The sequence below is a fragment of the Brachypodium distachyon genome, chromosome 3 (assembly GCF_000005505.3).
Source record: "Brachypodium distachyon strain Bd21 chromosome 3, Brachypodium_distachyon_v3.0, whole genome shotgun sequence".
NCBI lineage: Eukaryota > Viridiplantae > Streptophyta > Magnoliopsida > Poales > Poaceae > Brachypodium > Brachypodium distachyon.
In genome coordinates, this window is record NC_016133.3 from 50,622,629 (window position 1) to 50,638,475 (window position 15,847).

Sequence of the window (15,847 nt, forward strand, 5' to 3'; positions counted from 1 at the left end):
ACGGCCCAAATAGGCCCAACGCTGGCCGTTCACAAATGAGACCCCCTTGTTGCGCACAAAACCTAAACCCAAAACCCCAGCTTAGCTGCACCTGCGATCCAATTCCCCCCGAAAATGGCAGCCCTCGCCTCCCTCCTCCGCCGCCGCAGCAGCAGCAGCCATGCCGACGCCCTCCTCCGCACGCTCTGCACCACCACGGCTGCTCCTACTGAGCCCACCCTCTCAGCCTCTGCCGCCAAGACCCGCCTCCGTCGCGAGTACGACGCCGACCGCGCCGTCTCCCTCCTCGATGCCATCGACACTGCCTCCCTCTCCGCCGCCTCCACGCGCCACGCGCTCTCCCTCGCCGCGCGCCGCCTCTCCCGCGCCGGCCGATTTGCTGATGCGGAGGCGCTCCTCTCCTCCCACATCCCAGCTTCCCCAACCGAGCCACACCTCTCAGCCATCCTCTGCTCATACGCCTCCGCCGCCCTCCCCGAGAAGGCCCTGGAGGCCTTCCGCTCCGCTGCGCCGTCCCTCCCGTCACCAATCTCCCCGATGCCCTTCAACGCCCTCCTATCGGCCTTTGTCCGGTGCCGCCGCCACCGCCGAGTCCCTGTCCTCTTCACCGAGCTCTCCAAGGAGTTCTCCATCACCCCCGATGCCACCTCCTATGGCATCCTGGTGAAGGCTCACTGTATGGTTCGCCATGATGCTAAGGCGCATGAAGTGTTGGCTCAAATGCGTGAGGAAGGTATCTCGCCGACCACCACCATCTTCACCACAATGATCGATTCGATGTATAAGCAGAAAAAGATAGAGGAGGCAGAGACCTTGTGGAAACAGATGTTGGAGAGCGGATGCAAACCGGACCAAGCGACATATAACGTGAAGGCCATGAACTTTGGACTTCACGGCAAGCCGGAAGATGTTCTCCTGGTGATGGCGGAAATGGAGGCTGCTGGAGTGAAGCCGGACACCATCACCTACAATTTCCTGATGACTAGCTATTGCAAAAATGGGAAAGTGGAGGATGCCAAGGGACTGTACCATTCACTAGGCGCCAAGGGGTGCTCACCGAATGCAGCCACATATAAGCATATGATGGCATATCTGTTTGCGCATGGAGATTTTGATGCTGCGATGAAGATTTTTAGGGAAAGCTTAAGCAAGCACAAGGTGCCAGATTTTAAGACAATGAAAGGATTTGTCGAGGGATTGGCAAAGGGAGGTAAGGTGGCTGAGGCGAAGGATGTTATTTCTGAGGTGAAGAAGATGTTCCCTGAGAATTTGCTGTCTGGGTGGAAGAAGCTGGAGAAGGAGCTTGGGTTGATCGCACATAATGGAGATGTAACTTCTCAAGCGGAATGTGCTGCTGAAGAACCTCTTTCTGAGGCTGAGCCTGCTACTGCTGAGGCACTTGAACTCGAAGACCCTGACACTGAGGAAACGGTGGTGTCGGAAGAATCTGCTGATGATGAAACGCCTGCACCTGAAACTGAGACATCCACTGATGAGGAAGTACCACGGGGTCCTGCTTAATTGGAGATTACTATTTTCTTCTTTCAATTCAATGTTACAATGTTCGCATTTGGCACACTCTCTGACATTGAAAAAATTGTTAATGCTGCTCCATAGAGGCGGAAACACTAGGTTTTGGATACAGGCTCCTGGGCTGCTAACCTGAATAAGTAATAGGACTATGGCACTTTGGAATTAAGAGTCTCCTGTTATTGTGAGCTGCGCGCGTGATGTTAGGAGCCATTGTTCCGGGGGTGCTCGTCTTTAATTAAACTCATTGGGCATCGCCGTTTTGTCATTATTATGGGTTGTGTATCTGAGTTTACTATGTATTTTTAGTAACCTGTGGTTGCATAGTAAATTGTTATATGGAGTACTTTGGATGTCTGAGTTATTGGAGGATGGGTTGTGACTTGTGAGTCCACCATTTGCGAGCAGGGAAGTCTGCATCAGCTCAACATTAACCGGGGCGGTATTGGTGTTGGGTCAGTTGTCATACCAAGAAGAGTTCGGTTCCTGCTTGCTTCCATGGAGTTGTGTGGAGAAAGTACTTTCAGATTCTTTATATAGGAATCTGTGATTCTCCTGTTTACCAAAGCATGCTGCATAATGAAATGGGTATAGGCTACTACCTTATGACTAGATATGTAAGTGGGATCCCAGTTATATCGCACTTCTAGTTCATAAGGCATTTGCTAGTTCAAATTTTTAGCTTAAAATTTGAACTAAAATTTAGAAATCGGCTTACAAATGGATTATTGGTGGGATCCCACTTGACACTCTACTTATGATGTAACAAGTCATGATGCATAATGAAACGGGTAGTCATCAAACATCAAACATTTGTATAATAACTAAATCTAATTCTGGAAGTTCAGCAACACCTTATGAACATTACAGCTGATGAAGCTTCTATCGAAATCACAAACTGACCAGCAGCACAAAACTGATTATACTTGATGACACCTGATGAAACCTCTGTCAAAATCAATTAGAACGACACAACGTCCATGACGAAGAAACTGATAATACTAGATCGGCAGATAATAGGAAACACTACTGAGTAGCTATGCCTTGGACGATAGAGTTTGGATGAAGGCATCCACTCTAGCGTTCATAGGTCTCGACAGGAACTTCATGCAGATTGGAGGCTCCACCTTGGCTAGAGCCAACACTGACTGCGGCATGCTCCAGATCCCCTCACCGCAGATCAAACCTGACGCAACCGAGGGTGCGAACATGTCTGCACCGGTCTTGTTCACCTTTTCCCAGACAAACAGTATTGCGCTGCCTACGCACATGTCGATTGCAAAGTACGATCCGAGGTAGAACGGAATCGCCATGGCCATGGGGACCGGTATGAACCTTGACACCTTCTCCGGCACCAAGTCCCGCACAAGGTTGACGAGGACCGCCACCGCAAACATTCCGTAGCACAGGGTGAGGCAGTGCTTTGGCAGGGAGGAGAAGCCATTGACGCCGAGGATGGCCATGTTGCGGTAGACTATGGCCTAGGGTGCTGGGTAATTGCTGCTGCCCAGCCCGATGTCACCAAACGCCTTGTAGAACAGCCAGAAGACGCATGGCCCGATGACGCATACCATCGCTGTGCCTATAACCTGGCTGATGAACATGGACTTTGGCGATGCCAAGGTCATGTATCCGGTCTTGAAGTCTTGCATGAGATCGGCTGCAGTGGTAACGATGGTCATCATGACACCGCACGCAGCGAGGCCTGCGATGACGCCACCGTGGGAGGCCCCTGCCCACGCGCCAAAGATAAATATGCCAAGCTTTCCATAGGTGGTAGCGAGGGACCAGTCGGTAAGGCCCATCCCGTAGGCGTTGCAGAAGGCCAGCACCGGCGCCATGCCATACGCGACCAGGATGTAGTACCATTTCAGCTGCGGAAAGATCTTGGGGACGACACCAATAGAGACAGCTGCGACGGCGACGTATCCAGCCAACGCTGTGCCCAGCGGAATCTGATCCTTCAAGAAGAACTCGGCGCGACGTTTCTCATCGAAGGACCTCACCAAGGCTAGGCCGCCATCACCAGAGACAGGGAGCGCGCTCCTCTTCCTGGACGCTGCCATGAATGCCCTGACCATGCGCAAGGTAACTTTGAGGAAGTTGTAGAAGCCATCGCCAAGAATCATGGCGATGGATATGAAGACCTTGTACCCTTGCAACCCATGGAGGTTGCTGCCTGTGGCGGTAGCCGGGTACCAGCTCCCTTTCTTTGTCTCTATCAGCGGCCACATCAACCCCCATGACAGGATGCCACCGATGAGAACCGAGACGTTTATGATGTAGGGGCAGATCATCCCGACGCCAACGTAGATCGGAGAGAAGCTGAAGTAGAACTTCCTCTGGTACGCCTCGAGGCCCAGCGAGGGAAAGCTCTCGAAGCCGCAGTCGTCGCCGGCGGTGTAGAACCACTTGAAGAAGCCAAAGAGGAAGCTGAACAGGGAGTACCTGCCCAGAGTCTTCACCTGCTGCCCGAAAAAGAATATCTTTCACATTTCAGAGATTTGCATTGATGCAATAATATTGCAATGCGTGTGTCATATGAGCAGAACAAGATCGAAGTAGGGTCACTCACTTCGCTTCCTTGGCGCCCTGGGGAGTGTGGAATCCGTTGATGAGAGTCGCCGTCGCGGTGCCGCTTGGGCAGCTCAGTCCGTAGTCCATGATCATAACCTGAACCGAACGCACACTCAGTTATGAAGAGTTGAAGACATTATCAACTGAATCGATTCAGATTGGGTTTGTATACACGGATGCACAGATTAGTGCACAAACGGGACCCTGATTCGTTCCTCGAGATGATATTACCTTTCTCAGGGGCACGAGAGCGAAGAGGCCGACGAAGCAAACGAGGAAGAGGAACCCGATCATCCACCCCAAGCTCGGGTCCTTGATGTCCATGGCTCCCTTGGCCTCCGTCGCCTGGTCGGCGATCCTGCTGCTCATGCCAAACATGTAGGTTCGGAATCCCCCTGCAGTTGCACGGCACGCGCCCACGCATCAACGTTGCAGAATCGCTAGGTCGCCGCCGGCATTAATCGAGATGGATAATCGGTCAGGAAAACGGCTGGCGGCGGCGCCCGTACGTACCGCTGAAGGCGATGCCGTAGGCGGCGACGACGCAGGTCTGGATGACGGTGTTCTCCTGGCGGGTGAAGGGGCGGGGGCGCAAGCCCAGCCTGGCCTCGGCGGCGGCCCAGAGGCGGGCGAAGAAGAAGCCCAGCAGCCCCGCGGAGATGTTGAGCGACGGGATGATCCCCGTGGTGAGGCTCAGCTTCATGACGATGACGCTGAAGAGCACGGACAGGAGCGCGCTCACCACGAAGGCACGCACCGTCAGCTGCTCACGCCACGACGGCACCGGCTGCGCGCCGAACACCGCCTCCACGGACACGGGCGCCGCGCCGCCCTCCCCCCTCGCCGCCACGGCCTCCTCAACCTCCGCGCCCGTCGCCCTGGCCGGAGAGCAAAGCGCAACTGATTCTCGACTTTTCCCGACTCCTGAGAACAAACTGCAAATGCTGTAAGGGTCTTCCACTCTTCCTATTTGCTGGATCGCAGGGATTTCGCCTGGATATATGTGAGGAAGGTACTCACAGTGTTGGCTTTATTACCTGGACGCAATGAATGGGTGAACTGGGAAGCGAACTGGAGCCATCTTCCCGTCAGCATGCAACTGCAACGGTCAATGATCGTGTACTCGCTCCGTCTCATATTAACCCAAATTTGTCTAAAATATGACGTATCTAATATAATAAAATACGTCTGGATAAACATATTTCGGCATTTAATATGAGACGAAGAAAGTATCTGAAATGACAACCCGCACCAATGAACCTGGGAAAACGGTGGGCGTCTCCAAGATTGGAAAGGAATAAATGCTCAATCGTGGCATTTAGGAAAATGTGCTGGCAACATCTTTCCATCTTTGAATGATACAGCTAGAGCAATAAATGTCCACATACTGAATGTATATCCCGGCATTTTCTTTTTGGAATTGGATTAGCAGTCGATCGACCTCAGGTTATCAAGAATTTGGGGGTGACAACAGGATGTGGTTGACAGACAATCTTGACAATGCATCGCACCTTGCAACTTATAAACTTGACTTAAGTTTCGGAAGCCGACCGTATATATGTAATGCCTTCCAAGATCATATGCACGTTAGGCACCACACATCTAACAGTCATATCAGATCATAGCAGTACTACTACAACAATTTAGAGTTCTAGAAAATACAACAGTTATTACAAACCTTAGTTAACCCAATATTTTTACATACCGGACAGCAGACAAAATAAAAGGAGTTCAAGGTAGCTGAAGCAAAAGGTCATAAGATGGCTGGAACAACAAGACCAGGTTGGAGCCGCACCCACCGTGCAACCAACTGTATCAATACCCAAGCTCAACAATCGTGCTCTGGATCAAACTCACCCAACTCAGGGTCGAAGTCACCTGCAACCATAAGCAACACCTGAGTACAAAGGTACTCGCAAGTCTTATCCATAGAATTATATTAGATGCTACAGGTTGCAGTCAAGCTTTAGTTGTTAATATTATACAAGTGAAGGTGAATCCTGTGATGTTACCACATCAAAGATATGAGTAATCCCGAATGAGAAACCTTTAAATAAAAGGGATATCCATCCATATCCATCATGACAGGCCATAAGCACCGGGTGCACAAAAGTAAGAGTGCACAAACTCTAAAATAATCAAACACCAAAACTCATTCTAGTTATTTCCCAATTCAAACAATTAGTATAAGAATCACATAATGTTGCACGCATTGGCTTGTTGGTCACCTCCAGAACGGGGAGCTACCCCTTCTGTGGGCTTATACCATCAGACAAGTCACATTGGTCGAAATTACATGATACTTACACGTCGCTTTCAGAAGTAGTCCTCATGAATGTACACTAACAAGGGAGCTCACTTCAAAACACCAGGTCAACACTTGTGATAATTGCAGGGACTACCTCACGTCTCTCAATTCTCACTTAATAGTTCAAGTTACCTCTTAATCCATTTAAATGGGAACACCCAATCAAGATCAGCCTACACATTTTAGCAATATTCAGGGGGCACGATACCGCATTGCCATGAAGTAAAACAAATTCATAACAACCATATAAATTAAGTAGTTATCCTGAACATAAAGTAAAATAATTAAGTATAATCAGCATTAAGCAAAACCAACTCCAGTAGTTGAAAACAAATCAAAAGGTGAGGGGTGCTTGCCTTCCTGAAAGTTATGAATTTGCAAAGTTCTATACAGAGTGTATGCATTGATACTATTTAGTTCCCAAGCAGGAAGAGGTGCTAATACAAGTACATACATATCTTGATTTGGGGCAGGTACAAAATAACATCAGAGCTTAATTCGCTCCCCAAGCCCATAAATCAGAGACCACATATGCTAAATAATAAAGCGGTTTTCTTCAAACCTCTCCTGTCTCTCTTTCAGTCACTAATTTGATGTGCATGTTGGCTTCAATGCTTCATGCATGGACGGGTAGGATGCCAAGCTCGAGAGATGGGAGAAGGGGGGAGGGGCTTACCAGACTGGACCAGGGTGCGCACTCAGAGAGATGAAGGCGGGTTCAGGATTGAGCGCCGTAGCTGGTCCTGCAGCAAGGTCCGTCAGATCGGCAATGTAGTCGAACAACGACGAGCTGGACACCGGGATTCGCAGAGCAGTACGGAAAGAACCCGGGCACAGCTGCGGAGGATTCAGGTGCAGCGAGGTTGAGCCAAAGGAGGTCCCGGCCAGAGCATCGCGTGGCAACAAGGTCTGACCGCCGCCGCCGCCGGCCGGCGACAGCGCGGGCCTGCAGCCTGCTGGATCCGACGGAGGATGGTCACAGGGATGGGGATCAGTGGAGAAGAGAGGAGAGAACGGAGGTGTCGAGATGGTCAGTTTGTTTGGGGAAACAAAGAAGAGCGAAGAGCATTAAGTGTAAGAGATGGGGAAGAAATAGGGAAGGAAGAGGGGGCTGGTTCTCAAGACACTGTCGTGTCGAGTCCAGCTTCTAGTGGAGGAAGAAAATACAGAAAAAGAAAAGAAAGCAAAGGAAAACACCTGTCCTGGCAGCAGCATGCAGCAGAACTGGAAGCAAGTTTGGCACAATGCAAATAACAACCAAATGACGTCCGAAAATTCTGAAATTTTTACCAAACTCTATACAGCACCTGACTTACCTGGTGTAAAGATTTCAGATTAAAATAAATTTGTTTGATAGGTTTGGAAACAAAATAGTGTTTAAAACTGAAAATAGACAACCTGCAGCTTTTAACTGAAGGTACCAGTTGGGGGTGGGGGGGTGGGGGGGATCTCATGAAAATAAAATAACCTGGAATTTTTGGTGTACCAATTAGTTCAAACACGGTACTGTTCAATACTAAAATTTGGGAAATTTGAGATCTTTTAAGTAGCAGTGAAATTTTCCAGAAACTATTTTCACTAGTCAGAGAAGTTCCACGCACAAAATTGAACTCTCTCGAGATCCGGATAAGATTACTCATAAGCATTTAGCAAAACACACATATGCAAAGTGCAGAAATTAAATGAGCAAGCTTAGATGCAGATTGGCATGATGCTCATGATGCACGATTGAATGAAGTTGACAAGTGTAAAGCATTTTCCACCTGAAAAGTACTGGGATGTTACACCTTCTCAGCCAAACCATGGCGATTCACCGATTCAAAACATGGAAGAAGGAAGCACCAGTAGATGATTACCAGGAACGCATCAGTGAGGCTGTCAACCTGCTGAACAATTCGAAATTGAGCATGCCTCACACTTCTCAGCCAGACCATGGCAATTCACCAATTCAAAACATGGATGAAAGAAGCACCAGCAGATTGCTAGCAACGCATCAGTGAGACGGTTAACCCAAAGAACAATTCGAAACTGAGCACGCATGAAGTAAGCAAACCTTGCGTATGAACTGGGTCACAGTTAAATACAATGTATGCCAGACATCATAGATTATCAGACGGTGTGGCATGCCAAGGGGAAAACTTTTCCTAGATAAGCTTCAAACTGTTCTCTCAACAGTATAGTGTGATCTCCTACATTCTATGGCTCAAGCGAACAAATAGAAGGTGATAATTCTATGTAAAAGTATATTGGCATGTACTGGATGCCACAACAGCGCCCATCATATATTCAGGAAAATAAATTCAACATGTCAGCAGGCCGCTATACAAATGGCACCACGGAAAGCATACTCAGAAATCGCCATACTGCAGTATAACTCAAGTGTCACATTGGCTGATAAAACGGACATCCAAGATTACTATTACAGTAAGTTTGCAAAATAAACTTGGTAGATTATTGACATCCAGAACATACATATCACGATGAAAAATGGCCATTCAGGACTCTTCAGTCTACCAAAGAAAAAGGAATTCATGAAAGAAATCACCATCCACAACATACACCCAAAACATAATTACTGAAGCACAATATGTGATAACCATTCCATCAGGCCAAATAGAAATGACGAAGAAGCATCTAACATTACCATTTCCTTGGTCTAGTTCTACAGGCAACTATGAAGTCAAACATAAAAGATTCTTTTGCCAACTTTACCTAAGCTCAAATGATAATAGAGCTGAAGAAGCATCTCAATATCTTTTCCAGACAACCTGTGAAACAGCCAATTTGATGCTCTAATTAAGTATGACAATTGTGACCTGGATACCTATTCTGAATACCAACATCAACCCATGCAGCCATGCAAAATAAAGCAGATTCAATTGCTCCCTCTTTCCCCAGTCCTCAAAATCTTCAATATAGATGTCACTCATTGACATATCCTTGCTTGCGCCCTTCAAAACCAGGGCGCATAAGCTTCTTCTCGCGCTTCTCTATTTTGCGCATCTTCTTCTGTTGTGCCCTCTCCTTGATGTTCTCCTTCCGCGTATTCTGCTTCTCCTTTCTCTTGCTGTCTACCACCTTCTGCCTGTCCTTCCACTGCTCTGCATGCTTCTGCTGCCGCTTCTTATCCTTCTTCATGCTCTCCTTGATAAGCTTTGGGTTGTCGTGCACCTTCTCCCCAGCAGCCCTTCTTGTTGCCACATCCCAGGCCATCTTGGTAGCCTTCTTAGGATCTTCCTTTGCCCGCTGCATCCGCTTAGCCTGCTCCAGTTCCTTCTTCTTGTTCTTAACCCTCCTCTTCTTCCTGCGCCTCGCTTCCTTTGGGTCAACCAACACATTGCCGTACACGATATCCGGAGCGTTTCCATCGGCCTCCTTCTTGTGTTTCTTCCCATCCGTACCGTCTGCATCTTCGGTGCCATCCTCACGCTTCCGCTTCATGCCCCCGTCTTTACCCTTCACTTTAGTCCCCTTTACCTTCTTGCCCTTCTCCTTCTGGGGCTTATTCAGGAACTCCTGACTGGTGCACCGATTCCCACGGAGCTCCGTAATGCGGCGATGAAGACGCTCACGAAGCTCTTCATAAGTCACCGAACGGTCCTCAGAAACAACTGCCGCCGGAGCCATCGGTATCTCCTCCTCCTCTTCCTCCTCCTCATCGTCGTCATCCTCTGAGCCTACCTCGTCCTCGGACTCATTGCTTTCTTCTTGCGACTTATCCAGATCCCCCTCTGCCTCCTGGTCGGCGACAGACTTCTTAAGGAGGTCCAGGGTCGAGGACGGCGGCCCCGCGGGGTCGAGGCGGGCTCGGCGGGCAGCCTTGATATTGGCGCGGGACTGAGCCTTCATGGCCGCCTTGGCGGACTTGGAGAGCCCCTGGTAGTAGGGGCGGTCCTCGTCGCCGGCGGAGAGGTAGAAGCGCGGGGGGATAAGCTGCACGAGGGCGTCGAAGAATAGGGAGTGCCCTTGGACACCATCGCAGTTGGCTGCTGCCGCTAGGAGTTCAGCGGCCTTCGCGCTGGCGGCGAGGGAATCGTGGTCGTCGGCCGCAGCGGCGACGGCGGCGGCGGAGGCCGAGGGTTTCCTGCCCATTGCGGTGAGGGTTTGGAGGGTTTCAGCGATGGAGAGGGAGTTAATGTCTGTCTGTCCCTGGACTTCACGGGTCGTCTACTCGTCTAGTATCATGGTTTGGTTTGATGGGTTAAAATGGGCCTACAGTACACTTGTTGAATTTTCCGTTAGGCCCTTTCTATTCTTCTCTGGACTCCGTCTTCACGGGTTAAGCCAGGCTGGGCTGAAAATGTGGTCGTGCCTCATGGGCCGGTCAAACTCGGCTCGTGCCTTCGTCTCCGGCTCGTGAGTTCCGTTCGCAGCGTGTTTGGCAAGGGTTAGGCTCAGGGCAACTGCAGCCGAGCGACCCATTTGGGTCGGACCGGTCAGTTTCGGTTCGAATGGATCAACCTGCAGTTCAGCGGGTTGACGCATTTCAGTCCGTGTTTGTTTTTCGGTCCGACACGACTCATTTCCAACCCAAATCTGTGATGGGTTTGCGTCGTCACGCACGAGGAATGGAGCGCCGCTCGTCGGGCCTCGATATACCTCTGGCCCTCCTGTATGCAATTGCCATCCCATTTCAATTTTTCCCTTTTCTTCCCCACTGCCACTCTCGCGTCCTCGCCATGGCAGACAAAAATTTACCCGTCACTGGCAGTTTAGCCCCCGTCGCCGCCGCACCGGGTCCAACCCCAGCCACCGCCGCACCGGGTCCAGCTCCCGCTCCCACACACCGCTCCAGCCCCGCCCCTACCGTGCCGCTCAAGAAGCCAAAAAAGGAGCTGACCCCGGAGGGCGTCGAGTCCAAAACGAGGGGGGAACAGAGGGTGCGCAAGCTCGCGCGTGACGCGGAGAAAGCCGAGGCCAAAGAGCGGCAGGAGGCCATGCATGGAGCGGTAGCTCCTGGAAGCTGTCATCGTTGCGAAGGAAAGGGAGGACGCGACGCGAGCCGTCTTTCTCCTCGGCGGTTTGGCACCTGCCGGACCAACGCAGCACCGAGCACGGAGTCGAGCGTGGTGAGCCGGCCCTCGCGGCCACGAGTGACGACGCCTACGTCGGGCGATCCGACGCGTCTTTCCTCCTCCCAGTCGAAGTCAACGGATACCGCAGAATGCTCGCTGCTCTGCACCCGGCGGCGACGACATCGACCTTAACGCTTCCCCGGTGACGACGCCCATTTTGCCGATCAAGGTGCCGCGGCCTTCTCTTTTTCGAATGGCTGCAACCTATTCGGCCAAATGCTAGGCACGACCACCCGAGCGACCCGGATTACTTCATGGAGCCGGAGCACTTCATGGAGGACCTCATAGGCCAAGATGGAAAGACCAACCCAAAGGGCGATGCCAAGCGTGAGGCGTCCAACCTCGTCTTTGAAGAGACCCTCAAGAAGATCTTGTCGGAGAAGGAGGCCGAAAAGAAGAAGTTTCAACAAAGGAAGGAGCAGCAAATGAAGGACTACCTCGAGGTGCAGAAGAGGAAGCTCGCCATCGAGGAGGCCAATGCGAAGGGCAGAACCAAGGAAGCTGAGGCCGCTCTGCTCGCTGAGGAGACACGGATCATGACAGCCGACTTGAGCTCCAGGACCCAGGAACATGAGCTTGGTTTGAGTCCAGGAGGAAGAAGATACAAGATCGAGACGTGCCCTCGTAGTATCGAGATGCGGCCTCGCCATCTTGTTGGTCGCCCTCATCATGGTCCAATTTGGGTTGTTTTTTGTGTAATGAACTATGCTTATGTCTGCCGGCGAGGCCTAAACATTTTTATGCTAATTTGTTTGCGAATTTGACCATCGAATGGGCCTCAATTCTTGATTACAGTGGCTTGGCGGCCAAAAAATAGGGTCGCACCGCTGGAGTTGCTCTTAGGGAAGGAGAAAGGGACCCTTTCCCTTCCACAATTACCAGGCTAACCCACGGGATAGAAATTGGGAAATTCCACTGTCTAATTCCCTTTCACCTTACCCTCTAAACTCCCAATACCCCCAGCCAAAAAATAGATTTAAAGTCTTATCTCCTTCAATTCTCATTCCCTATCTTCAATTACGCCCAACCAAAAGAGCTGGCAAGTAGAGACAAGCGATTCGCTGTGTGTGTGTGAGAGAGAGAGAGACGAGCTGACTGTAAGCATTCGCTGTTTTTTCCCAAGAAGATCAACTATTCAATTCTCGAAAACAAAAAATAGACCTGGCCCGCTGCAACAACACAATGTCAAGAACAAATCAAGACATCGAGCACATAGCCCTAAAAAAAAGGAAAAACCCAAAGCGAAAGACGGTACACAACAACAACCCTCAACTACAACCTGAGGCAGCCCCCGACTATAAGAGAGGTTCTTCAAATGCGATGTCTCCAGGAAGGGAAAGGACATAAATATGATCGTTACCGTCATCAGATCCAACCGTTAGGGTTGGATCAAGGGTTAAAATCGAAGCTAGCTTTCTCTTAGCAGTGGGGAGGCTTCTCCTCCATGTTTGTGGTTGTCGGATCTATAATTTCCACATCAATGCGCGATGTGGTGTGGACTAGAGACAGATCCCATCACGTGCAATTCTAGGCTCAAATGATTTTACATCTATCGATCGTACGTCATCCTACCACACGTCAGTGGATCCTATTCCTGTGTGGACAAGCGACGATTCCAAGATGGGTGTGGCATGCATTCTATATTGTGAAGGCGTGTAGCGGCTAGCTTGAGAGGTCCGAGGACATCATGGTGATTTTGATGAGGGTATGAGGCAGTGTGCCTTGTTAGAGGTGATCTGATTTGATACCGAGATTTTATGTGATGTGGACTGATTTGATGCTCTCTCAGGGGTTAAAATCCATGATCCGCCGTTCATTGATCTGGCGAAACCAATATATGTGTTGCCTTTTCGCTAAAAGTGTTGCCCTGGAGGTTGGTAATATGATTGTTGCCGGTTGGCCCCACTGACAATGGTCAGTGTGTATCAGCGGATCCTCTCCGAGCATATGCACGCTATGTACGACGTCTGAGCCTTCCTTGTGTTGCGTGTGGTCTAAGTGGCAGTTGTTCTACGAGGATGACAGATCATATCAAAACAAACTAATTACTAGGATGGATCCAGATTTCCTTTTAAAGACATTGTTTTGGAAGACGAAGATACCGACTAAATGTCAGGGTGAACATTTTTCAATCTGGCGCTCATTGGTTAGATTTTTTTACAAGTGTCATTGGTTAGATCTTCATTATTCATGACATCCGTGTAGGTTTATGTACAAACTCAGCATGCCACGAATTATGGCCGAGGTGTCATACATCCCCTATATCAACTTTTCAAACCATAGTCCTTTTTTCATGTATGGATTATGGAATGAGGATTCCATTCAGATGAGCTTGGTATCGTAGATTCTACATTAAAAAGAAGAGAGGCTATCCTGGGCTCGCGGTCACCATCGTTCAGAATGTGTGCGGTTAATTCGCCGTCCGGCGGCTGCTCCACTGAACAACAAGCAAAGCGCCTAGCTAGCACTGTGCTAGAAGACCACTCTGTTGGTTGATCTGTTTTAACAGGTAAGAAATGCCTAAAATCACGTTCTTAATTAGAGGGATGTGTTTGGAGAAACTAATCCACGTCCTTAATCTAAGGACCGTGTTTTAGGAATTAATCCATTAACCAACGTTAATGGTTAATTCCACTAATCGCGTCCTGATCGGGGGCACTTACCAACTAATGGTTTTGGCCCCCCGTCGTGCAGCGCTATATAAATAGGGAGGCCGGACGTGACCACGTTCACATGAGAACTCGCCAAACTCCGACACACCTCTAACGACCCTACCGATTTAGGGGAGCGCTGAAGCGTGCGAGAAGGCCGCTACCGTCGACGACGACTCCGGTAATCGGCCGGTGCCAGTACTGGCCAGAGGGAAGACGCCATCTCCGTGCACCTACGGCAACTACCACGATGGCCTCATCCTCCAACGGACGTATGAATACTTCTCCTAATCTCTTTGCATTTTCTACTCTAATATTGAGACCAGTGAATGTCTTATGTTTAATCTAAAGAAATAAATAAGTACCTAACACACCCCTCTGATGATACTTTACATTCTGCTTACAAGAGATGCATCAGGCAAGTTGAAAGAAAAGAAATTCTACTCCTGCTTCACGAAAGACTACCGCAGACATACAACCCTGACCACGTAGACATGACGTATGCATGGAGGAAGTCCATCCCGTCGTAAATGCAGCGGCAAATACATTTTCTTAACATGAAAGCCCGTGGCTTTCTGTAAGTTAACCATCTAATATTAAATGAGAGACATTTGTTGTAGATCGGAGGGGTAAAATTCGTTTCCATGTCCCGTCAACACTTGCTGTAGATGGGAGGGAGCAGTAAAATTCGTTTCCATGCCCGTCCCGTGGTTTCCAACTTATTGCCTCTTGTCAGGAAATCGGTACAAGTCTATGGCCATGGTCGAAAGCCCTACCACACGGTAGCTGCTGCGTTCCCTTGCCGTATCTAAGCAAGAATCTGAGCGGATCATAATCATGCCGTCCCGAAACTTCTCCTGCGAAACGGACCCTGTCTCGACAGTCGCGGCGTTTCGTTCATACGCTGCCGTGCCATGCGTGCGCGAAAGCAACAGCGCTGCGCTGAAATTTGGAGCTTCTGCTTGCACTTGTTGCCACACTCCGTTCGGGGCAAAGCGTGCGCGCCCAGCCGTGGCGTGCAGCTTGAGATGATCCGGACGTTTGATGTGTTCTCGTCCAGCCAAACCAATCCTGCTTATTTTGCTGTCATGGTGAGATCGATTGCTTGCGCTCGTCTTTCATTTTTCAACGCGTACGTGTAGCGCCCGGCCGGGCGCCAGTGCCCAACTTGGATCCAACCGCTTCTTAATTTGGGTCGATAGTCACATGAAAATCTAGCTGTAGTAGCAGAACGAGGGGAATCACAGATTCCAGCCAGCCTTAACTCCAAATACCCCTATATGATGGGTACAAGCACGCGGATGGAAAAGGAGGAACGGTATTGACCTTCTTTCTGCTACATATGGAATTTGGAGACTCGTCGTGTCCAGCCACACAATTCGAAGGATGATGAATTGCTTCGGGAACGGGAAGCTAGAGACGAGCCTTCGCAAAAAATGGTGGTCCATGTCCATGTCCACGGCGGCTGACAGACAGACTAGCAGGTCGATAATGCAAAGATATTTTTTCAAGGGCTGAACGCCCAGCCTGACACGCAATTATTGACAGCAAGAAGGAACGAAGAGAAAGAAACTGCAATACGAGTATTCTAACACAAATGGATATGCATGAACATAGGATACTGCCAGGTGTTGAACTTCGACATAGCATAATGCTCAGTATCTTCTGTTTCCACTAATAATCAACGGGGGCTGGGAATAAGTGCA

At 49.7% G+C, this 15,847-nt stretch overlaps 2 protein-coding genes and 1 pseudogene across 2 annotated transcripts; 1 reads left to right on the top strand and 2 right to left on the bottom strand.

Annotated features, from left to right (window-relative positions):
• Positions 1-58: 58 nt before the first annotated feature.
• On the top strand, positions 59-1,894 carry LOC100846739 (pentatricopeptide repeat-containing protein At4g36680, mitochondrial). The gene has a single exon (XM_003575372.4). The coding sequence runs from the start codon at positions 115-117 to the stop codon at positions 1,519-1,521; it is 1,407 nt and encodes a 468-aa protein (XP_003575420.1). The 5' UTR covers positions 59-114; the 3' UTR covers positions 1,522-1,894.
• A 305-nt stretch (positions 1,895-2,199) lies between these two features.
• LOC100846423 lies at positions 2,200-5,477 on the bottom strand (annotated as a pseudogene).
• Positions 5,478-5,721: 244 nt separating this feature from the next.
• LOC100820931 (ribosomal RNA-processing protein 14-C) lies at positions 5,722-10,584 on the bottom strand. Its single transcript, XM_003575373.4, has 3 exons — positions 9,128-10,584; positions 8,179-8,298; positions 5,722-5,985 (listed from the first exon to the last, which is right to left on the bottom strand). Exon 1 carries the CDS (start codon positions 10,505-10,507, stop codon positions 9,338-9,340), a length of 1,170 nt encoding a protein of 389 aa, XP_003575421.1. The 5' UTR covers positions 10,508-10,584; the 3' UTR covers positions 5,722-5,985; positions 8,179-8,298; positions 9,128-9,337.
• Between the last annotated feature and the right edge of the window lie 5,263 nt (positions 10,585-15,847).